This window comes from Gorilla gorilla, chromosome 10 (genome assembly GCF_029281585.2).
Source record: "Gorilla gorilla gorilla isolate KB3781 chromosome 10, NHGRI_mGorGor1-v2.1_pri, whole genome shotgun sequence".
Taxonomy (NCBI): Eukaryota; Metazoa; Chordata; class Mammalia; order Primates; family Hominidae; genus Gorilla; species Gorilla gorilla.
In genome coordinates this window covers 51,127,105-51,152,668 of record NC_073234.2, presented here as the reverse complement: position 1 = coordinate 51,152,668, position 25,564 = coordinate 51,127,105, and the positions used below count along the sequence as shown (strand labels likewise).

At 42.2% G+C, this 25,564-nt stretch overlaps 1 protein-coding gene across 2 annotated transcripts in view; it reads right to left on the bottom strand.

The window, feature by feature from the left end:
- The window catches only part of LIMA1 (LIM domain and actin binding 1), a 108,020-nt gene that overhangs the window by 12,492 nt on the left and 69,964 nt on the right, over positions 1 to 25,564 (bottom strand). The window contains exons 5-9 of one of the 2 annotated variants that reach the window (XM_063694639.1): positions 17,678 to 17,762; positions 16,242 to 16,390; positions 12,448 to 12,555; positions 7,482 to 7,539; positions 4,197 to 4,309 (exon numbers count right to left, since the gene is read on the bottom strand). In XM_063694639.1, coding sequence (XP_063550709.1) covers positions 4,197 to 4,309; positions 7,482 to 7,539; positions 12,448 to 12,555; positions 16,242 to 16,390; positions 17,678 to 17,762 — 513 coding nt within the window. The remainder of the gene's footprint in view (positions 1 to 4,196; positions 4,310 to 7,481; positions 7,540 to 12,447; positions 12,556 to 16,241; positions 16,391 to 17,677; positions 17,763 to 25,564) is intronic. The other variant, XM_063694640.1, reaches the window with a different exon arrangement.

Here is a 25,564-nt window from a genome sequence, read left to right as displayed (position 1 = left end):
TTTATTCTTAGCTGTATGTAATTTCCCAAAGTGGAGAAACAACTTCTGTTCATAGTCTGCAGCCATGAGACCAGTTCTGCCAGCAGGTCTTCCTATAAACATTTACTAAAGTATCTGTATATTTGCCTGCAGACTGTAAAGGGGAACTCTGAGGAAGAGCAAATAAATTGCCCTTAAATAACAGTGGAGATGTAACTGGGTTCCACTAGGCTCTGTACACCATGATCATCTGAGCTGTGGACCAGAGGCAAACAGCCAGGCCAGTTTACTCTGGTCATTACACAATGCTCAAAACCCGAGGGGTGTGACTATGCAGATAGGGCCGTCTACTACTATACTACTATTCTACTGCTGAGTGACCAGTGCCAAAGGAGTAGGCATGGGTCTGAGGCAGAGACAGAGACAGCTTTACCTCTGTTTCCTCTCCCTGGTGCCAAAGGAGACCTAAGTGAAGTGTGCCCTTTCACACACCACTCATCCACTCACACCATGGAACTTGAGTGGGGAGGGATCACCACCCAGTACAAGGAAGTCTGGCCAAGCAGTTGAACGAGGGATGCAAGACTGCATTGAGAATTCAAATAGTCACAAGAACAGATTTTAGTTCTTATATTTCCCCAGGTCCTGGGTTACACAGAATCCATCACCAAGTTAGATTTGCTAGCCGTTCTTGATCCCCAACCACAACCTGAGCACTCACATCTAGGCAGCATTGCTGTCAGAGAGGAAAGTAACACTGTGGGGTTTGCTACTTTGTGAGACTCCAGATACTGACAAAGAAAGTGCTGATGGCAGCATCAGCCAACCTTCAAGGCCAGAACACAGCCATGTGGAGCACATGTACAGATTCAATCACCATGACCCCGCCCATTCTTCCTGGACTTGCTTTCTCTTTCTGCTTTCTTTACCTTTTGTTCCTTTTCAATAAACCTTACTCTTCTCATAAATCTCTGCCTCCTTTAAAATTTTCAGTTTTATCTTTTTCACCTTGCTCACCTTTTAAATCCACTCTTTAAATCCTGGATTCTCCCCTTTCCTCCTTTTGTTCCAAACCCTCCCTGATGTCCCCTCCTCTTCATGCTTTGTGTGCAGTAAAACTTTTATCTGTGGACCAATCATGCTCACAGTCAGAGGTATAAGCACGGCAGATATGAGCATGAGTTGGGAGCAGCACAAACCACCTTAAAACTCATTCTATTTATTGAGTTTCTCTCAAATGCTAAAACTTTTCAAACACAACCCTGCTACTTAAAAGAGCACTAGAGGAGAAAGACACTAAAGAAGTGTGGGTAATCCAAACGAGTGAAGTAGCCCCTCATTAGCAAGCCAGTCAATTAAAACAAGTCAGCTAACAAACCTAAAATAAGTTTTGCATTTTTAATAAACATTTTTTGGCTTATTTTTATGGGAATATATATTTGCCCATAGAAGAGGAAAAGACGACTTTTAAAACTTGGGTAATAAAAGCAGATTATAGATTGAGGAGCCTAGCTCTGTTGCCCAGGCTGGAGTACAGTGGCGCGATCTTGGCTCACTGCAACCTCCACCTCCCGGGTTCAAGCAATTCTCCTGCCTCAGCCTCCCAAGTAGCTGGGATTACAGGTGCCGCCATCATGCTCAGCTAATTTTTGTATTCTTAGTAGAGACAGGCTTTCACCATGTTGGCCAGGCTGGTCTCAAACTCTTGACCTTGTGATCTGCCCGCCTTGGCCTCCCAAAGTGCTGGGATTACAGGTGTGAGCCACCATGCCTGGCCAATTTTTTTTTTTTTTTTTTTTTTTTGAGATGGAATCTCACTCTGTCACACAGGCTGGAGAGCAGTGGTGTGATCTTGGCTCACTGCAACCTCCACTTCCCGGGTTCAAGTGATTCTCCTGCCTCAGCCTCCCAAGTAGCTGGGACTACAGGCACGCACTACTGTGCCCAGCTAATTTTTGTATTTTTAGAGACAGGGTTTCACCATGTTGGCCAAGCTGGTCTCGAACTCCTGACCTCGTGATCCGCCTGCTTCGGCCTCCCAAAGTGCTGGGATTATAGCTGTGAGTCACCGTGCCTGGCCTCAATTCTTAATATCTAATGTTATACCCTTAGTATAAGTGTTGCTTGAATGTCATTTTTTTTTTTTTTTTTTTTTTTTTTTTGAGACAAGAGTTTCATGCTTGTTGCCCAGGCTGGAGTGCAATGGCATAATCTCGGTTCACCACAACCTCTGCCTCCCGGGTTCAAGCAATTCTCCTGCCTCGGCTTCCCAAGTAGCTGGGATTACAGGCATGTGCCACCATGCCCGGCTAATTTTTTTTTTTTTTTTTTGTACTTTTAGTAGAGATGGGGTTTCTCCATGTTGTTCAGGCTGGTCTTGAACTCCCGACCTCAGGTGATCCGCCCGTCTCGGCCTCCCAAAGTGCTGGGATTACAGGCGTGAGCCACCACACCCGGCCTCATTTTTTTTTTTTTTTTTTTTCAGAAAATGGGCTGGCCAGCCCCCATTCCAGTGGACACATTCTTTCGTTAAAAATGTTAATGACATTGTTGTAAACAACAGGTCCTAAAAAAAAAAAAAAAGTGGGAACAACAGGGCCAGGTGTGTTTGGTGGCTCATACCTGTAATCCCAGCATTTTGGGAGGCCAAGGTGGGGGGATTACTTGAAGCCAAAAGTTCAAAACCAGCTTGGGCAACATAGTGAGACCCCATCCCTATAAAAATGTAAAAAATATATTAGCTGGGTGTGGTGGCATGTGCTTATAGTCACAGCTACTCAGGAGGATGGTTTGAGCTCAGGAGATAGAGGCTGCAGGGAGCTGTGACCACACCACTGCACTCCAGCCTGGGTGACAAAGTGAGACCCTGTCTCAAAAAAAAAAAAAAAAAGCTAACCACAGGTTAAGATCAAGCTCTGCAGATTAGGAAGCCATTATCTTTAAGATGAAATTGCACATCTCGTCCAATGTGCTGATTTTAGTTGAACAGATTTTTCCTGGCTGGGCACAGTGGCTCATGCCTATAATCCCATCCCAGCACTTTGGGAGGCCGAGGCAGGCAGATCACCCAAGGCCTGGAGATTGAGGCCAGCCTGGGAAACATGGCAAAATCACATCTCTTAAAAAAAAAAAAAAAAAAAGCCAGGCATGGTGGCATGTGCGTATAGTTCTAGCTACTCAGGAGGCTGAGACAGGAGGATTGCATGAGCCTGGGAGGTCAAGGCTGCAGTGAGCTGTGATCACACCACCATACTCCAGCCTGAGCAACAGAGCAAGACCCTGTCTCAAAAAAACAAAACAGGCCAGGCGCAGTGGTTCATGCCTGTAATCCCAGCACTTTGGGAGGCCAAGGCAGGCGGATCACGAGGTCAGGAGATTGAGACCATCCTGGCTAACACGGTGAAACCCCGTCTCTACTAAAACTACAAAAAGTTAGCCGGGCGTAGTGGCAGGACGCCTGTAGTCCCAGCTACTCGGGAGGCCGAGACAGGAGAATGGCGTGAACCCGGGAGGTGGAGCTTGCAGTGAGCCGAGATAGCGCTACTGCACTCCAGCCTGGGAGACAGAGCGAGACTGTCTCAAAACAAAACAAAAACAAACAAACAAACAAAAACAAGGCCAGGTGTGGTGGCTTACCCCTGTAATCCCAGCACTTTGGGAGGCCAAGGCAGGCAGATCACAAGGTCAGGAGTTTGAGACCAGCCTGGCCAACATGGTGAAACCCTGTCTCTACCAAAAAATACAAAAAAATTAGCCAGGCGTGGTGGCGCATGCCTGTAATCCCAGCCACTCAGGAGGCTGAGACAGGAGAATTGCTTGAACGTGGGGGGGCAGAGGTTACAGTAAGCCGAGATCATGCCACTGCACTCCAGCCTGGGTGACAGAGTGAGATTCTGTCTCAAAAAAAAAAAAAAAGATAATAATAATAAATAAACAAAAACAAAAATAAAAAAACCCACATTATTTTAAAACTTTCATGAGTTTTCCAGAGTTCAAACTGAGAGTCATTAGTGAGCCTTCTCACTCCCGGGCCAAAGACCTGAGCAGAGGCAGCAAGATTTCCAGGGAAAGCGACTGGCTTCAGTGTGCTCTTCTGTGGCATTATCATCCACAGGAAAGCAAAACCAGGTTATAATCAACATCATCATCATAAAAGGTACAATTAGCTCTACCAGTAGACCAATGTCCAAAGGCTCAGAGAGAAATTGCCATCATACCTTTATTGCTTTGGGAGGAGAACTTTCAGAAAGACTGGAGGCTCTGGAATCCGGACTTAGTGGCTTGGGATGGACAGGCTGTTGAACCTCACTCTTAACCTGGGAGTCACCTGCTTGAGTTACAAAAGGAAGACATTTTACAGTATCTCATGGAATGTCTTGGAAAGTGTTCTTCCGAAAAGCAAAGTTTGGGCACTTCCATTAATGACAGATCCTTCCAACACCAGGAAAAACACTGCTTTTCTGTTGAAGAATATTCGAACACTAACAACTATGGCTCAGGTATTCTCTGGTCCTGTCAGAAATCAGGTTCTCAGTGAGGAGGCTTTCTTACTCTCTGCCACACGTAGCGGAAATCCAAACCACTCTGTATAAAGAACTTTCTTCCTTGTACCATTTGTCATTTTTAAAGGTTGTTTATAGACTTAGATGTCTTTTTGGTCATTAACATTCCTAATAACTTTTTCTGAAGTGTTTCAACTGAAGTTGGAAAAAGGGGGAGATGTGAGGGCAGAAATTTTGTACCGTGTGTGTGTGTGTGCGCGCGCATTTGTGTATACATGTAACCTGACACTGTTTTTGGTCAGTTCTATAGCAGATACCCATGGATGAAGATTATGGAAAAGGGCTCCATGAAGTTTTTTTCGTAATCATTGAAATTCCAACTACATGAGTTACTTTCCTGCCAAAATGAAGAGGTGAGTCAACAAAGTACTAAAATATTAAGGCTTATTTTTCAAAAAAATGTTTCATAAACCTAGTCAAAACTCAGAAACATTTCTAGTCCCAGAAAAATGATTGCAAAAAAAGAATGTTTCTGGATTCAAGCAGAAGGAGTTTTTCTCTGAAATTTTAAGGTAGGATTTACTAGAGATCTGTTTAATTCATCATTCTATTTCAGTTGTAGGGTTTTCAGTGTCCAGTAAACTAGCCTGGGGAGATGCTAGAAATCCACATATATATGTTTTTCTTTTTTGTCTTGTGACCTACAAGAAATATATATATATACTATATATATATCATATATGTGTATATATGATATATATACACATATATCATATATATATCATATATATGTGTATATATATACACATGTGTATATATATATATTTTTTTTTTTTCAGAGTCTCACTCTGTCACCCAGGCTGGAGTGCAGTGGCATGATCTCGGCTCACTGCAACCTCTGCCTCCTGGGCTCAAGTGATCCTCCTGCCTCAGCCTCCCAAGTAGCTGGGACCACAGATGCACGCCACCATGCCCAGCTAAGTTTTGGTACTTTTGGTAGAGACAGGGTTTCACCATGTTGCCCAGGCTGGTCTCCAACTCCTGAGCTCAAGCAAACTGCCTGCCTCAGCCTCACGAAGTGCTGGGATTACAGGCATGAGCCATAGCGCCCAGCAAACATATATATATATATATATATATATATATTTTTTTTTTTTTTTTTTTTTTTTTTTTTGAGATGGATTTTCACTCTGCTGCCCAGGCTGGAGTGCAGTAGCATGATCTCAGCTCACTGCAGCCTCCACCTCCTGGGTTCAAGCAATTTTCCTGTCTCAGCCTCCTGAGTAGCTGGGACTACAGGCACCCACCACCACACCTGGCTAACTTTTTGTGTTTTTAATAGAGATGGGGTTTCACCATGTTCACCAGGCTGGTCTTGAACTCCTGACCTCAGGTGATCCACCTGCCTTGGCCTCCCAAAGTGCTGGGATTACAGGCGTGAGCCACCGTGCCTGGCCAGCAACATATATATATATATTTTGTTTTGAGTCGGAGTCTCGCTCTGTAGCCCAGGCTGGAGTGCAATGGTGCAATCTCAGCTCACTGCAACCTCCACCTCCTGGGTTCAAGCAATTCTCCTGCCTCAGTGTCCTGAGTAGCTGGGATTACAGGCGCCCATCACCACGGCTGGCTAATTTTTGTATTTTCAGTAGAGCTGGGGTTTCACCATATTGGCCAGGCTGGTCTTGAATTCCTGACCTCAAGTGATCCACCCACTTAGGCCTCCCAAAGTGCTGGGATTACAGGTGTGAGCCACTGCGCCTGGCCCAGCAACATATATTTTTAAATGGGCTGGGCACAGTGGCTCACGCCCGTAATCTCAACACTTTGAGAGGCTGTGGTGGTAGGATTGCTTGAGACCAGGAGTTGGAGACCAACCTGGGCAACAAAGTGAGACCTTTTCTCTACAAAAATATTAAAAAATTAGCTGGGTACGGCCAGGCACGGTGGCTCACGCCTGTAATCCTAGCACTTTGTGAGGCCGAGGCGGGTGGATTGCCTGAGCTCAAGAGTTCAAGACCAGCCTGGGCTACATGGTGAAAACCCTGTCTCTACTAAAATACAAAAAATTAGCCAGGCATGGTGGTGTGCGCCTGTAATCCCAGCTACTCAGGAAGCTGAGACAGGAGAATTGCTTGAACCTGGGAGGAGGAAGTTACAGTGAGCCGAGATTGCGCCACTGCACTCCAACCTGGGTGACAGAGTGAGACTCCCTCAAAGAAAATTAGCTGGGTATGGTGGTGTGTGCCTGTAGTCCTAGCTATTTGGGAGGCTGAGGTGGGAGGACTCCTTGAGCCCAGGAGTTTGAGGCTGCAGTGAGCTATGATCACACCACCGCACTCCAGCCTGGGCAACAGAAAGAGATCCTGTCTCTAAAAAATGAAAATTAAAAGTTATACTGAAAATCAGAATAAAAAGTGGACATAGTCAAGTAAAAAACAAAACAAAACATTTTTGTCTTTGGGAAAAGGGAGGCTCAAAATGACTCCAAAATAGGATGAAAGGTGACAAAATTCACTGTCAGCAGGAAAATCCCTAGAACCTGGCTAGGAGGTTGACTATAATATACATTTAGATAAACAGGGAAAAAATATGTATCTTTAACAGATTATTCAAATACTTATTCACTAAAGAATAGGTATTTATGAATAACATTATAAATGAATAAAATCCGTATTGGCCAAACTTCTGTTAAAATGAAACTTCAAAATTAGTTTATACAGCTTTAACTCTGAAAGGGTTTGGTGCAAAAAGTAGGATAAATTCAATGAGAAAAGCCTTACAAGTATTCAGTTTGTCCCAAGTTAACTATATTTAATTGAATTTAACTTCTCCCTAAGCCATGAAGTGTGTAAAGGACATTCAAGCATTAGCCCTTAAATTCAAGTGGAGGATTTACTATGTTATTTTCTCAGCACTGACAGTAATGGGAACACCCCTGAACCAAATACAGATAGAAAACAAGAACCTCATCCTCCAGATCTAAGAAAGAATGCTTACAGGAGTCATCTTCAGCAGGGGTGGAACGGACTGCCAGGCTATTCTCATTTGCAGAAATCTACAAAAAAAAAAAAAAAAAAAAAAAAAAAAAAGACGGGGATTAAGAGTCATATTAAAAATAAAAGAGCAAACTGCTGTTAATGCCATAAAAACCTGCTGACTCCAGTCAGTCACTGGCTGCCTAGGGGAAATAACGGGCACCAGAACAGCTGAGCATTTGAACAAGAGGCAGCAAAATGTCTTTTATGAGGATATTAACATGCCTCTCAATTACAGAGTAACCTGAGAAACAGACTGCACTCAACTGCCAAAAGTGTGCATCATCTCCCTTTATAAAACAACTTCTAAACCATATTTTTCTGCTCTCAAAAAACAAAGCAAAACAAAGCCCTCTATCAAGGAGAGCAAAGCTCCTCACCGTATAACCATAACCCACTCCAAGGAAAGATAAAGTATTTAAATATAGGAACCATTCTTATTTTTTAATTTTCCTAATTCTTATTTCCCAACGAACTACATCCTGCTGAAACGAGCTTGCCTATATAGAAGACCTTTTGATAGTTATAAAACAAATTTACCTAAAACTAACCTCAGTATTATCTTTGAGGACAGTTTCCCTTTTAATCCCAGTCTCAAAATGGCAATGTTTAAAAAGATGGCAGATCTTACGTATAGGTGTATATATCATTTTCTCAAAAGCCATCAAATTTAAATAAAATAACTCTCTATTAGAGCTCTCCCTCCTTTCTACTGGCCCCCACGCCTTCCTGGTATCTTACTCCACATCCAAAATCATGAAGAGTCAACAGGTGACCCAATGTGCACTCTTCACATAATTTCCTTTTATTCAGATGCCATGGATTTTATGGGCAATGCTGAGTGTTTATATCAGGATGTCTGACAAACTGAATAGATTTACAACGAAGATTAAGTTGCTGGCTGACTGCACCTGAATTTCAGCATGGTTATTTTTTCCACTACTCTCTTCATTACAGGAATTCTGACATGGCATAAAATAAACCGGTATAATTACAGCCAGCATTTACTGGGTGTTTACTATGTGCCAGGTATTCAACTAATCGCCTTACAAATGCACTATTTTATCTAATGATATGAAATAAATTTTCTGAAAGTTGTGCATGCCTACAAAAAGCTCTTCAGTTCTTGAGAATTAGTAGGTACCTCCATCCCAGGATGTTCTTCTCTCACCTTTAATTTGGTCACCTTGAACCTGTGAGGTAATCTTTGCTTTTTTTTTTTTTTTTTTGAATGGAGTCTTGCTCTGTTGCAAGTCTGGAATCCAATGGTGCGATCTCAGCTCACTGCAACCTCTGCCTCCTGGGTTTAAGTGATTCTCCTGCCTCAGCCTCCCAAGTAGCTGGGATTACAGGTGCCCATTACCACACCCGGCTAATTTTTGTATTTTTAGTAGAGCAGGGTTTCACCATGTTGGCCAGGATGGTCTCAGACTCCTGACCTCAGGTAATCTGCCCACCTTGGCCTCCCAAAGTGCTAGGATTACAGGCGTGAGCCACCTCGCCAGGCACATGTCCTTTTTTTTTTTTTTAACAAGCTGAAGTTCAAATAACACTTAGGTATTGGTTAACAAAAGCTAGGCAAACAGCCAAAAGGATAGCTAAGGGTCTGAAAAACATTGCAAATTTTAAGGCAGCTGAGGGTTTGTAAACCTGCAGCATGTGCTTGAAGAATATGTATTGTCTTTATCTCCTTTCTTCCCCACCCACTTCATGATTCATAGTGGCACTAATGTCCTTTTAGGCTATAATTAAAATGTTCTAATCTTCCAGTTCAGTTCAGAGTTCCAGTTTCAAATCAGCATGAAGACAATGAAGAAACATGAATTTAGATACAGGGACAATTCAAGCATTATTTCCCAAATGACTGTTTCCCAAACTATGCTCCTGGGATAAAGATGGGGATATTTCAACGCTGGGAATATTTTTCTCTTAAAATTTCTTTCTTTCTTTTTTTTTTTTTTTTTACAGTATATAAGAAAAACTTCAAAAATATTTAGTCAGTTATTCTTAAGAAATAATCTCCCATTTAAAAGATGAGAAAACAAGACAGTTTAACAAGATAACTCACTTAATACATGGCATGTGCCTCATGGGCTAATGCCTGAGTTCACTGCTGCAAGGATGTTTGCAATTTATGGGGGATTATATGACCATGTAACACATGACTGCCAAGTATTTTGTCTTGTTATTCCAACATACATTTGTGATGTTTTTATAAAATAAACTATTCTAATATTTTTTTCTGTTCTGGTCTTTGAATCAAATTTTGTAGCCATCAGTTTGAGACCATTTATCTGTGGGTCTGCTTTGATCCAAGAGTGTAGTATATCTCATGAGTTCCTGTTAGTATTCTGACAATATACCATCCTACTTTGTAAAGTCTGTTGTAGTCAAGCAAGTTTGAGACAGGGTGCAGCGGTTCACACCTGTACTTCCAGTACTTTGGGAGGCTGAGGCTAAGGGGATTGCTTGAAGCCAGAAGTTTGAGACCATTCTGAGAATTATAGCGAGACCCTGACTCTACAAAAAATAAAGATAAAAATAAATTAGCCAGATGTGGTGGTGCACACCTGTAGTCCCAGCCACTTGGGAGGCTGAAGCAGGAAGATCACTTGAGCCCAAGAGTTGGAGGCTACAGTGAGCTATGATCACACTACTACACTCCAGCCTGGGTGACAGAGCAAGACCTCATCTCTAAAAAAATTTAAAAAATACAAATTCCAACTAAGCTTGAGAACTGTTGCTCTTAATCCATTTAATGATCTCCATGTCTTTTGGAAGAATGGCGTCAAGGGTGTCAATACGTGTAACAGAAGCAATGGCTTTTCTCCTAAGATTAAATCACTGTAATAGATTTGAAAACCCTTTCTCCTCATCTCATTTAACATTCGATTATCATATTGACTGAAAGACTAAAAGAATTGGACAATGGGCAATGGTAGAGAACATGATAATTCCCCTGACATAAATATTGTTACTTATTTCAATTAAGCCATTCATCTAATGATTAATACATAACACACAAATATGATTTGCTTAAAATCTTTCAGTGGCTTTCTCCTGCTGCACCACTACATCCAAACCCTTAAGGGTGACATAAAGATTTTCCAGGCCTTACCCTAGCCCTCTCCTTCCACCTGTCTCTCACTGCTGCCTATGTGTACCTCATGCTCCAGCCAAGTCAGCAAACCTGTAATTCTGGCCAAGCACGGTGGCTCACAGCTGTAATCCCTCACTTTGGGAGGCCAAGGCGGGTGGATCACGTGAGGTCAGGAGTTCAAGACCAGCCTGGCCAACATGGCGAAACCCCATCTCTACTAAAAATACAAAAAATTAGCCAGGCATGGTGGCATGTACCCGGAATCGCAGTTACTTGGGAGGCTGAGGCAGGAGAATTGCTTGAACCTGGGAGGTGGAGGTTGTAGTGAGCTGAGATCACGCCACTGCACTCCAGCCTGGGTGACAGAGCAAGACTCCATCTCCAAACAAACAAACAATCCCTGTAATTCCTCAGCCATCATCTCTGGTTTCCAAATCTCTGTTGTATCTGCCTGGAATAGCCTTCTATTTCTAACTCAACCTTCCCCTCATTCACTTGGCCTACTTCCACACGTTCTTCAAGACTCAGCTCAGACATCACCTTCTTGAGGAAGTCAGGTTAAATATCTTTACTCTGAGCTTCTGTGGTCCTGTATACCCCTCTCACAGCCTCACAGCACCTATCATACATTTTTATGATAGCTGACCTCTTATTAATCTCTCCTCTACTCTGTTTTCTTGCACATAAAGACCACATGGAATGGTTTGTCAATAAGTTTTTAAGCTTATTATTTCCTATGCTTACTTAGCATAGTGACTGCCTTTCAAAATAATATGAGTGGAAGAGTAAGATTTTCTTGCACAAAATGTGTTAAATGTATACTTAAATTAAGAATATATGAGTATCTGAAGATAATCTCTAATCAAATATATTTTTATTTTTGTAAATTATTCTTCCCAGGAGCATGGAATCAAGTTGCCCTGAATCTATGCTCTCCCAAATAGATTTTTTTTTTTTTTGAGATGGAGTTTCGCTCTTGTTGCTTAGGCTGGAGTGCAGTGGTGTGACCTCGGCCCACTGCAACCTCCGCCTCCTGGGTTCAAGCGATTCAACTGTCTCAGCCTCCTGAGTATCTGGGATTACAGGCATGCACCACCATGCCCGGCTAATTTTTTGTATTTTTAGTAGAGACGGGGTTTCTCCATGTTGGTCAGGCTTGTCTCGAACTCTCGACCTCAGATGATCTGCCTGCCTTGGCCTCCCAAAGTGCTGGGATTACAGGCGTGAGCCACCACACTCGGCCCGAATAGATTTTTATTTTATTTATTTATTTTTGAGACAGAGTCTTGCTCTGTCGCCCAGGCTGGAGTGCAGTGCACTCAGCTCACTGCAACCTCCACCTCCTGGGTTCAAGCGATTCTCCTGCCACAGCCTCCCGAGCAGCTGGGATTACAGGCATGCACCCCCACACCCGGCTACTTTTTATATTTTTAGTAGAGATGGGGTTTCACCCTGTGGGCTAGGCTGGTCTCGAACTCCTGACCTCAGGTGATCCACCTGCCTCACCCTCCCAAAGTGCTGGGATTACAGGCGTGAGCCACTGTGCCCAGCCTCCAAATAGATTTTAAAAAATCACTTCAGCTCTTTGCCTTCTGAGCATCTGCTGAGCAAAATAATTTTCCAATGAAGGCTCATTATTTGGTCAGCTATAAGTTGCAGAGCTACTCAACTGAAATTATGTGACCTGCAAAAATGGCAATCTGTCCTGGCAGCTGTTACCAAATTCCCAGACACTCTACAGCCTAGAGTTAGAGTTGTTTCTAATTTCAAGCATCTAATTTAGAACACATGCTTCCTTGGCAACTGGACATCAGACTTTTCAACCTACCTTTTCCCCTTCCTGATGGGTGATGCAGACCTCAGGACCTGGGGGCACATTCTCCTTTTGCTCCATTTTATGAATTTTGATTTCGCCACCACTGGCTTTCAGCTCATTCTACAAAATAAAAATAACTGTAAAAATTTTTTTAAAGTCCCATCATTCTGTTCTCTTCATAGCACATCTATTAGATAAACTTGGAATGTTAAAAAATTCTTCTAAGAAGCCTCGGGTCCAATCAACCCCCTAACTCTCACAAGCAAAACCCATTGACTAGTGAAATGACAAAAGCAGCTTTGTGGACACATACCTCAGAGTTAAATATCTGTATGCTAGTGTAAAACTGGATTGCTCATTAGAATACAGACACATCAACACAGGCACACAGAACACCCCGAGCATACAACATTCTTGTGATTCACTCTTCTAGCAGCAGAGCTTGTGGTAATGCAAAGCTTGTGAGTTTTATCAGAAAAGACCATTCTGGAGCAGGGAAAAGGAGATGCCAAGTGCCAATAATAGAAAATATACTGACCATACATCTATAAATGCCCGGCCTGGAAAGAGAGACAGGGATGATGTATACATATAAAAACTGAAATTATATTTAATGATACCATAAAGCAACCTTTTTGGTGGGACTTTCAAAAAGCATGTTTTTCCATATACAATTCATATATTGTACTAAAGACATAATTTATTTTACTTCTCATAACAGAGCCTCAACATAAAAGAACATGCATTTTATTGTCATAAGGAATAAGGATAATTGCATTTTTTTCCTTGCAAAGGACACTGGGGTGAATATTACAATTAACTCATCTATTACATCTAAAATCAACATAGAACCTGGGTGCAGTGGCTCACGCCTGTAATCCCAGCACTTTGGGAAGCCGAGGCGGGTGGATCGCCTGAGGTCAGGAGTTCAAGACCAGCCTGGCGAACATGGTGAAATCCCGTCTCTACTAAAAATACAAAAAATTAGCCAGGTGTGGTGGCACACGCTTGTAATCCCAGTTACTTGGGAGGCTGAGGCAGGAGAATCGCTTGAATCAGGGAGGCAGAGGTTGCAGTGAGCCGAGATCACGCCACTGCACTCCAGCCTGGGGAACAAGAGTGAAACTCCATCTCAAAATAAAAAAATAAAATAAAATAAAATAAACATAGAGGTCGATGACTATAGACATTTCCCACCATTAGTCTGCTAATAATGTAGTAATCTAGTACTTTTCTGTTCTCTGTGAATCTTTAGGCATGGGAGGAAACAATTTATGGCCACCGGGTCAATGAAAGGAATGTGAGTATGACTTAGTCACCTAGGGATGGTATTCTAGATTACGGCCCACAGCTCCGGAGGTGCATCTGTGAGGAGGAGCTGGCAGCTAGCACTGCAGAACATTATATAGCCCAACAACTCATTCCTGACCCCATCTCAAAGCCCCACCTCCAGAACTGCTGCCAGAGAGTATGTATGTGCCTTGTTACAACCATATTCTGTAAGGGGCCTGGGAAATTCTTTGGGGATGAGACAAAATGTACTTTTTACAAGAATTCCCGAAGAGTTTTCAACTCTTAAAATCTCCAGAGCAGGAGAACTGTAATGCAGAAATGGTTAGGAGTTAAAAAAAAAAGTTACTCAACAGGTTTCCCCACATAGGGAGTCACCTGGTGGGAATGTTTACAGCAGGAGGGCACTGAGAAGCAGTAAAATCTGGTAACAAGAGGAAGTTCAGCTTCGCAGATCCCAATTTGCTGTATCTCCTGACCTGCCTTCTAAGGGAAGTCTAAATTTGCTCGCTTTTCACATTCACGGTGCATAATCAGCCTGTGATACTCCACTTTGCTAATTGATTTACACACATCATCTCTTCTTAAAACATAAAGTTGTTAAAATTACAGTTAAAAAACCAACATGAAATTATTCATTGCCCAGAGAATTAGTCCACCAAATATTATTAGAGAATGTATACTTAATAATGTGGGGAAGAGAAGGCTTAACTCCCAGAATACTCATTATGGTTTCCAATATGCACCAATTTCGATCTGCCTAAGAACAAATAAAATTCAATATTGTTCTTTTTGATTTTGTTAGACAATTAGGACATCAAGAGATTAATGGTTTGTAATTTGAAATCTTAGAACAAATGCTTGAAGGATACAAAAATATGTGTGTGTACATTTGTATCTATGTGTGTGTACACATATATATATGTGAATAAATGGCATTTGAAAGGTAACTTCTTTTTTTTTTTTTTTGAGATGGAGTCTCACCCTGTCACCCAGGCTGGAGTGCAGTGGTGTGATCTCAGCTCACTGTAACCTCCATCTCCTAGGTTCAAGTGATTCTCCTGCCTCAGCCTCCCTAGTAGCTGGGATTACAGGTGTGTGCCACTACACCTGGCTAATTTTTTTTTTTGTATTTTTAGTAGAGACGGGATTTTACCATGTTGGCCAGGCTGGTTCTGAACTCCTGACTTCAAATGACCCACCCGCCTCAGGCTCCCAAAGTGTTGGGATTTCGGTGTGAGCTCCTGCGCCTGGCTATAAGGTAACTTCAATTTAGCAGTTCCGTAGTGTCAGCTTACCCGTTAAGCACAGGACAACGTAAAGGGGAAGGACCCTCCATTGTATTTTGAATACCAATCTTTTTTTTTTTCCTGGAGATGGAGTCTTGCTGTGTCGCCCAGGCTGGAGTGTAGTGGCACAATCTTGCCTCACTGCAACCTCTGCCTCCTGGGTTCCAGCGATTCTCCTGCCTCAGCCTCCCAAGTAGCTGGGATTACAGGTGCCTGCCACCATGCTGGCTAATTTTTGTATTTTTAGTAGAGATGGGGTTTCACCACGTTAGCCAAGCTGGTCTTGAACTCCTGACCTCAGGCAATCTGCCCACCTCGGCCTCCCAAAGTGCTGGGATTACAGGCGTGAGCCATCACACCCAGCTGAATATCAAAATTTTCATGCTTACTGAGCACGTCACCTTCTTGTGATCTCTCCCTTTTTCTCATCTACTATTCTACTTCTTTAGGAAAACAGTACATCGTAAGGATTAAAGATTAAGTAGACGATCTACTGTATGACTCCTTCATATGAAATTTCCAAAATAGGCAGATACATAAAGACAGGAAGTAGATAAGTGGTTGCCAGGGGATGAGAGCAGGGGAAGTTGGGAGTGACTACACAGGTATGAAGTTTCTTTTCAGGGTGATGGGAAGTTTCTTTTCAGGGTGATGGAAAGGTTCTGGAATTAAACAGTGGTAATGGTTGTACAACCTTGTGAATATGCTAAATATCACAAGATTGTATACTTTAAAATGGTGATTTTATATTATGTGAGTTATATCTCAGTAAAAAATCACAAAAAAAACCCTCGTTAATGAACACAGCTGATATTTCTCTCCAGTCGTCTTCTTTCTTCCCTCAAAAGCCAAAATAAGCTCTCCAGTCTTCTTCCTTCTTCCCTCAACAACCAAGATAAAATAAGAGTTATATTAAAACTAATAAAATACTACCTCTTTAACAACACAAAGATTAAGTAGAAGAGCCAGGGAAACTCTCAATGATACTCACTGGTAACATCACAAAAAAAGTGAGTGGGGTGGGAACCAGGACTAAGAAAGCAAAGTCAGGATTAGACCATGGTAAGAACTGCAAATACAGCAAGGGTAGGGTTCATGTGAAAAGAGAACAGCTAGGGGACCAGGGCTCAGATATAAGGGTCTGGTGACATTTCCTAATTCCAGTACTCAGTGACCATCTGCTGGATGATGGAATGAATGAATGAATGAATGATGCAGAACACATACTGTATAGTTGGTTGAGCTGCTTTGTTTGGACACAGCTGCCTGGTACTTGGCCATTCGATCCTTTATAGAGGTTTCTGAGAGGCGTGGAAGTTCCAGATTTCGCCTACTCTCATTTTTCTCCGAGTCAAATGTAGAAGATGACAACTGACCTGGAAGCATCCAAATAACATGTTTTATTTTATTTCTGAGATGGGGTCTCACTCTGTCACCCAGGCTGAAGTGCAGTGGCACGATCATAGCTCACTGCAGCCTCGAACTCCTGAGCTCAAGATATCCTCCCGCCTCAGCCTCCCAAAGCGCTGGAATTATAGGTGTAAACCACCGTGACTGGCCAACATGTTTTATTAGAAGATAAAAGTGATTCAAATAATTTCAAAATTCTAAATTTTGGGTTATTGTTATCTAATGGCCAATATCTTCTATTAAAAGCACGAAGAAGAAAATCAGGAATATAATTGTCATTTATAAAGTAATATTCACTCACTTTCTTAGCATTAAAAGAACCTTACCATAATTGAGGATTGCATATTTTATTTATTTTTTGAGACAGGGTCTCACTCTGTCACTCAGGCTAGAGTATGGGGCAGTGGAACAATCATAGCTCACTGCAGCTTTGAAGTCTTGGGCTCAAATGATCCAACCACCTCAGTTTCCCAAGTAGCAGTGACTTCAAGGATGCACCACCACGCTGGGCTTTTTTTTTTTTTTCTGTAGAGATAGGTCTATGTTGCCCAGGCTGATCTCAAACTCCTGGATTTAAGTGGTCCTCCTGTCTCAGCCTCCCTAAGTGCTGAGATTACAGGTCTGAGCCACCATGGCTGGGCTTGTATTTTAAAATTCTGGCTAATTTAACATGAAAAAGAAGAGATCTCAATGCTTTTTAATTTGCATTTCTTTGACGACTAGGTAGCTGATGCTTTTCCTGTTTTTACTAATTTTTTCTTTTGTGAAGTGCCTGTATATGTCCCCTTTAAAACATAATTCCACTCTCAAAGTGTTATGTTATCACTGGTAATACAGGGTAACCAAACCTGATAGGGGACACAGCCCATCTACTGAAGCCCTCAAACCCCAGATGACTGGAGCCAAAACTGATCGTAGCACTTTACTTATAGCTCCTCAAAGTACCCTTTGGTTACCATAGGTTACCACTAACAGGGTGGATTAAAAATATTTAAAAAGCAGCCGGGCATGATGGCGCATGCCTGTAATCCCAGCACTTTGGGAGCACGTCACCTTCCATCTCAAAAAAAAAAAAAAAAAAAAAAGCTATTTATCGAGAACAATGAGATTTGAGAATGGCTTGCATCTAATAGGCAGACTTCCTTTTAATCTGTGCCACTCTTCCTTTAAAAGCATTGGCTTCGAGTCCAAAAGATGTTACTACTAGAGAGTACTTCCTAAAGGACCTCATACACATGGAACTCTCTGCTTACCTGGGCCTATTTCCAGGTCATCTAGAGAATAGCTGTTTTCAGAGACCTTCCTTCCACTTGCACTTCGGCTTTGGGCCCGGAGAATCTGGAAAACGAAACCCAACGATAAGTTTTGCAGAAACAATGGGAAATCTTGACTCAAGGTTCAACTTGCAAACCTTCTTTATAAATAAAATCCAGATTTGATTTTATATTTTATATTCCATATAATTTTTTTAAAATTACAAATATCAAGCACTACATATTCACAGGTGCCCAGGGAAAAATAAGTAACGCTATATAGGTAATATTCTCTGCTAAAGATGGCTTCCTAACCAGCAAGCTTTGTAACACTTATTGGAGGGGAATCCTCACATACCAGATGACAATGACATGTCCTTCTAAACTGCCAAGGGCTGATGCAGAATCTGCTGTTTCCTTTCTCCGTCTCACGCTATTTCTGCTATTGCTGCCTTAGTTCATGTCTTCATCATCTTTCCCCTGGACTACTGCATTATACCTCTTTAACTGGTTCTTCATTATCTTCCAATCCAGTCTCTATGATGCTACCATTATCCCCAATAATACAAAGTAATTATCCAAAAATATAAGTCTATTTTACCCTCCTTTTCAAAATTCTTTCAGCATTCCTACTCACTCCTGAAATTAAACTCGAAGTGCTTAGTAAGTCACAGAAGTCCTGTTCTAGAGCTGGTCCCTACCGAGCCAGCCTCCTTTGTCCTTCTGTTGCCTTACAAATGCCTGTTCCTTCAAAGACTCAGTGTAAGCACTATGAAGTCTGAGTACCTTGCCAACATAAGTTTAGGTAATCTTTCCTCTGTTCTCAAGGTACCTGGTCAAACTGTTGGGTGACTGTCCCTCTACTGCACTGTAAGCTCACTGAGGGCAGAGACCATGCCTTTTTGTCCATATATTTCCAGGACTTACAGAAAAATGGATGACACAGATTTTTTTTTTTTTTTTTTTTTTTTTTTGAGACAGAGTCTCACTCCGTCACCCAGGCTGGAATATAGTGATGTGATCTTGGCTCACTGCAGCCTCCGCCTCCCAGGTTCAAGTGATTCTCCTGCCTCAGCCTCCTGAGTAGCTGGGATTACAGGCGCCTGCCACCATGCTCAGCTAATTTTTATGTTTTTAGTAGAGACAGGGTTTCATCATGTTGGCCAGGCTGGTCTCGAACTCCTGACCTCAGGTGATCCGCCCACCTCGGCCTCCCAAAGTGCTGTGATTACAAGCTTGAGCCACTGCGCCTGGCCAACAAAATTTTTTTAATAAAGTGTTTTGTGATTCCATTAAATTACTACATTTATCTCTCTCATATCTAGGGTAGATCTTTAATGAAAGTTACAAATTATAATTTTTAAGACTGTAGTGTCAAAGAATATTCCCAGACATAGTACACAGGGAGTATGTCATGTTTATTCAGCTTATAATGAGAGCCTTACATCAGATCCTATCATTCAAATCTCAGTTTATTTCCAGACGACTTGAGGTTAAAAAAGATATCTGAAATCCAGTATGACAGGAAATAAGAATAAAACACTTAGCACCCTTTTGAGTTTAACATTAGTAAATAGTTACTAAATCTTTAAGTTCAATGGACTAATCAACTTTATTGTAAAGTTTGAGAAAGTGAGGCTGGGCATGGTGGCTCACACCTGTAAACCCAGCATTTTGGGAGGCCAAGGCAGGCAGATTGCTCGAGCTCAGGAATTTGAGACCAGACTGGGCAACATGGTGAGACCCTGTCTCTACTAAAAATACAAAAAATTAGCCAGGTGTGGTGACATGCACCTGCGGTCCCAGCTACTTGGGAGGCTGAGGTGGGAGGATTGCCTGAACCAGGGGGGCAGAGGTTGCAGGAAGCAGAGATTGCTCCACTGCACTCCACCCTGAGCAACAGAGTGAGACCCTGTCTCAAAAAAAAAAAAAAAAAAAGAAAGTGAACTATCATTTTTACATATTTTTTATACCCCCTCCTTGGAGACAGAAAACATACCACATCAGAAATCAGAGCCAAGGATTGGTCTGTTTATACCACACCAGTAAGAATCGTTTCTTTCAAATTCAATATATATTTAATATATCTCCCAAGGCCAGGCACAGTGGCTCAAGCTTATAATCCTAGCACTTTGGGAGGCTGAGACAGGTGGATCACTTGAGCCCAGGAGTTTGAGACCAGCTTGGGCACCATGGCAAAACCTTGTCTCTACAAAAAAGATACAAAAGTTAGACTGGGCACGGTGGCTCACGCCTGTAATCCCAGCACTTTGGGAGGCCGAGGCAGAAGGATCATGAGGTCAGGAGTTCGAGACCAGCCTGACCAACATGGTGAAACCCCGTCTCTACTAAAAATGCAAAAAAATTAGCCAGGCGTGGTGGCCCGCACCTGTAATCCCAGCTACTCAGGAGGCTGAAGCAGGAGAATCGCTTGAACCCAGGAGGCAGAGGTTGCAGTGAGCAGAGATCAGGCCACTGCACTCCAGCCTGGGTGACAAAGCAAGACTCCGTCTCAAAAAAAACCAAAAGTTAGCTGGGCATTATGGCACGCGCCTGTAGACCCAGGTACTCAGAAGGCTGCAGTAGGAAAATTGCTTGAGCCTGGGAGGTGTATGTTGCAGTGAGCCAAGATCATGCCACTGCACTCCAGCCTGGGCAACAGAGTGTGACCCTGTCTCAAAAGAAATAATAAAAATAAAAATATGTTATATACATATTATATATATGTGTGTGTGTGTGTGTGTGTGTGTATAATTTGTCTCCTTGCTGGGTGTGGTGGTTCATGCCTGTAATCCCAACACTTTGGGAGGCTGAGCCAGGAGGATCCTTTGAGCCTAGGAGTTCAAGACTAGCCTGGGCAACATAGGAAGACTCCATCTCTACAAAAAAGAATACAGTGAGCCGTGACCGCACTACTGCATTCCAGCCTGGGTGATGAGTAAGACCCTGCTCAAAAAGTAATAATAATAATTTATATCCAGTCAGCTTTGCAATTTATATTGTTGATTTAAGTCTATTTTTTCTTTCTTTCTTTTTTTTTTTTTTAAAGTAGAGACAGGGTCTCACCATGTTGCCCAGGCTGGTCTCAAACTCCTGGGCTCAAGGGATCTTGCCTCGGCCTCCCAAGGTGCTGGGATTACAGGTGTGGGCCAATGCATCTGGCCTGATTGGGTCTATTTTTAATAAAAACTAAAACAAACTGGAACAACACTATCCGTGCTACATCACACACAGGTCAGGCATACTTTCATGAATTATTAGACATCCATATGACTCACACAGCTCAATATACTCTTGATCTAGGAGCAGCCGCTATCTGAAAATGAAGTGGTTGGGTGCGGTGGCTCACACCTGTAATCCCAGCACTTTGGGAGGCCAAGGTGGGTGGATCTCTTGAGGTCAAGAGTTCGAGGCCAGCCTGGCCAACATTGTGAAACCCTGTCTCTACTAAATATACAAAAATTAGCTGGGGTGGCGATGCGCACCTGTAATCTCAGCTACTTAGGAGGCTGAAGTTGAGAATCACTTGAACTTCGGAGATGGAGTTTGCAGTGAGCAGAAATTGTGCCACTGCTCTCCAGGCTAGGTGACAGAGTGAGACTCCATCTCAAAAAAAAAAAAAAAAAAAAAAAGAAAGAAAAGAAAAGATAATGAAGATCTTGGTCAAGACGAAAAGATATGTCTGGCAGGATACCCTCAATCCACATTTTTAATTTTTATTTATTTATTTATTTTGAGAGAGTCTTACTCTGTCACCCAGGCTGGGATACAGTGGTGTGATCTCAGCTCACTGCAACCCCCACCTCCTAAGCTCACACAATTCTCCTGTCTCAGCCTCCAGAGTAGCTGGGATTACAGGCGTCTGCCACCACACCTAATTATTTGAGTTTTTGGTAGAGTTGGGGTTTCACCATGTTGGTCAAGCTGGTCTGAAACTCCTGACCTCAAATGATCTGCCCTCCTTGGCCTCCCAAAGTGCTGGGATGACAGGCGTAAGCCACCGCGCCTGGCCCACCTTTTTATTTTGTTTTCAACATACTTCTTATTTGCTGATCATTAAAATAAAGAAAATTCCACATATTTATTCCAAATGCTGTTGCACTGGAAGATAACCACTACAAAAATTAGAATTTTCAAAACTCAAAATGGGAGAAAGCCTACTGATAAACTTCTTTTGAAAAACCAAAAGGGGCCGGGTGCAGTGGCTCACACCTGTAATCCTAGCACTTTGGGAGGCCGAGGCAGGTGGATCACTTGAGGTCAGGAGTTTGAGACCAGCCTCGCCCACATGGCGAAACCCCATCTCTACTAAAAATACAAAAATTAGCTGAGCATGGTGGCACATGCCTGTAATCCTAGCTACTGGGGAGGCTGAGGCAGGAGAATCGCTTGAACCAGGGAGGTGGAGGTTGCAGTGGGCCAAGATCACTGCACTCCAGCCTGGGCAACAGAGCAAGACCCCATTTCCAAAAAAAAGAAAAAAAAGAAAAGAACAACCAAAAGGAAACGGGTTCTGTGTTCTTAATACAGATATTTGCTTTCTGTCAAAGTTCAAGCACAATTCCAAGAATATGTGTTACATGTTACAACCTGCAGAGAGCTGTTTTCTGTCTAGTTGGAGCTACACATCCTTCTCTGTCTTGTGTGAAGTCCCTGCACTGCTGTTATTGGGAGCATGATCATTTAGAACCAGAGCATACACCTTGCCAGGGCAGAGGCTTTCTTTGGTTTTAAATGCATAAAATTTCCCATCTTTGTTAGCTTTTAATTTAAACTGCTGGGTTAAATAAAATAAGGCCCCCTTACCTTTTTTTTGAAGCCTTTTGCTCCATGGGGGTATCAAAACTCTGCATTAATTTCTTTCAAGTACTAAAAAAGTACATGAACAAAGCCATTTGGTCTCAGAGAAAAATAGGAAGAGAACTGTCTCTGAAAAATCCCTCATACAGACTGTGGCTCTGAGGAGAAACACAGCTGTGAGGTAAGATGGGTTTTCATGATATCGCAGGTTCAGTGAAGCACAGCATTACTTTCAATATATTTCACCTTTAAACCACTCAAACATTAAGAATAACAAGGCTTGGCTGGGCATGGTGGCTCATGCCTGTAATCCCAGCACTTTGGGAAGCCAAGGCAGGTGGATTACCTGAGGTCAGGAGTTCAAGACCAACCTGGCCAACCTGGTGAAACCCCATCTCTACTAAAAATACAAAAAATTAGCCAGGCATGGTGGTGGACACCTGTAATCCCAGCTACTTGGGAGGCTGAGGCAGGAGAATCGCTTGAACCTGGGAGGCAGAGGTTGCAGCAAGCCGAGATCACGCCATTGCACTCCAGCCTGGGCAACAAGAGTGAAACTCCGCCCGCCCCCCCCCCCCCCAAAAAAAAAAAAAAGAATAACAACAAGGCTGGGCGTGGTAGCTCACGCCTGTAATTCCAGCACTTTGGGAGGCAGAGGCAGGAGGGTTACTTGAGGCCAGGAGTTTGAGACCAGCCTGGGCAACACGGTGAGACCCTGTCTCTGCTTTAAAAAAAAAAAAAAAAATTAGCCAGGCATAGTGGTGATGCCTGCAGTCCCAGCTACTCCGGAGGCTGAAGTGGGATGATTGGTTGAGTCCAGGAAGTCGAGGCTGTAGTGACCTATGATTGTGCCACGGCACTCCAGCCTAGACGATATAACAAGGCCCTGTCTCAAAAGCAAGCAAACAAACAAACAAACAAAAATGATCTCAAATGCATTTAAGATGAGTTTTATGATCCACATTTTCCAAGTGGTAATCTGAGGTACAGGAAGAAGGAGGGGTTTCCTCCAATATTTCTCAAGGAAGTAAAGGAACACAAAACACACACACACACACACACACACACACACATGAATTCTGATACCAAAATACTCTTCTGTAACAGACTTTTATCACATTTTAGCTCTTTTTACTCAGACACTTGAGGGAGCCTTAATCATTCTAATGTCAAGGAAAGAGAATAGACAAGATACTTTTAAGACTTTCTGAAATTTCCTGAGGCCTGGCCTCACCCCACCCTGAAGTCCTCCTTCCTGTCAGCTGACAATAACTCTTGTTAGTATGAACATCCCTTAAATATTCTCTGTGAATCCATAAATCAAACGCACCAAGATGTACTAGTAAGAGGATAAAAGTTTGGGGCTTTTAGACAGTAGTCTGTAGAATTTTTTTCTGTATTTTTTAAAACAGAAATAAAGTAAGTTAGGTTCTAAATAAGTAACAAAGCAGGATTTCCTGTCTTTTCTACACCTATCTTCAGAAAAAATTATCTTTAAAAGCTGATTCTCAACACTTTAATTTACTGAGAGTCCCCTACCTCACTTAGCCACTTCCTTCAACCTTTCAACTTCAGCTTCCTTTGGACGCTGTCATCTCACCAAAGTCAAGGGCAGAGGAAGGTTGGCTTTTAGGGAAAAATGGAACTTTGCTGAACTATGCATGGAAATCGGGGCATAGATAAAACCTAGCCTTGATTTATTAAAGTATTGAGAGAAAAATTTCTTTCTTCAGGGACTCTCTTAGAAAGAGAGTTAATGTAAGTAAAATAATACACATAAAAAGAGATTTATCTCCAGGTGGTAGGATTTCTCTACATTTTTTGTATTCCCAAGCATTCTACAAATACTTTGTGTTAGTCTTACAATTAGGAAAAGAAAAAAAAAAGAAAGGATAACAAGTCATATCTATCAATTTAAGTAGACAAAAATGGTAAAACCAAATGCTAATGCTTTGGGGAATGTGTCCTTATATTGTACTAGTGGTGTTATAATCTTGAGAACAAGCTGAAAATATATAAGAATAAACAATAAATCATACCTTTTGATGTAAGAACAATGTTTAATGAATTATATCTTTTTAATTTTATTTTTTATTTTTTTTGAGACAAAGTCTTGCTCTGTCGCCCAGGATGGAGTGCAGTGGTATGATCTCAGCTCACTGCAACCTCTGCCTCCCAGGTTCAGGCAATTCTCTTGCCTCAGGCTTCTGAGTAGCTGGGATTTCAGGCGCATGTCACCACGCCAGGCTAATTTTTGTATTTTTAATAGAGATGGGGTTTTGCCATGTTGGCCAGGCTGGTCTCGAACTCCTGACCTCAAGTGCTGGGATTACAAGTGTGCCTTGTGCCTTGGCCTCCCAAAGTGCTGGGATTACAAGTGTGAGCCACCACGCCAGGCCCTAAACTCACAAGCTTCTAACTCCAGTGCTTTCATTCACATCTCTTGCATTCCAATGTATTTCTTCTGTTCACTGTCCTGATGCTTTTCAATTAGTTAAGCATAAAATGTGGGAAGACAGAGTTAAACTCTTTGAGAACATAGCTGTTTTTATGTTTTCAATTTTTGCCAGTTTCCTTAGATTTCAAAGATATGTAGGGCCCATTGTTTCTATCCAATAAATAGTTATTATAATATCCATGAAGATAGTGTTATATGGTAGAAGGGGTACTACCCAATTTCAATCCTGTTCTGATATTAATTAGCCACATGCCATGGGGCATATCAATTAACTTCTCTGACCTCATCTAATCGCATCTGTAAAATTGGGATTGTAAAGTTCTAACTGACTGAGGGCAGTGAGCTGGATTAAATAACTTCTTAAACTCTCTTAAGGTTCTAGGATCTATATGTCAACAATTTTGATAGCGATTTCTCACTCATTGTAACTCACTGATGAGTTAGAATGAGTTAGAAGGCTAGAGGAAATGACTTGTAAATATATTCATCTGGATACACACCTGTGTTGTCTAATTTAGGAATGAGCCCACTAGCAGGAAGACAAAGGTAGTAATATTTGTACTGGGGGGAGATGAAGTCTTTCTAGCCCCCTTGAAGTCTAATATAGCCAACATTGCTTAAAGAATATT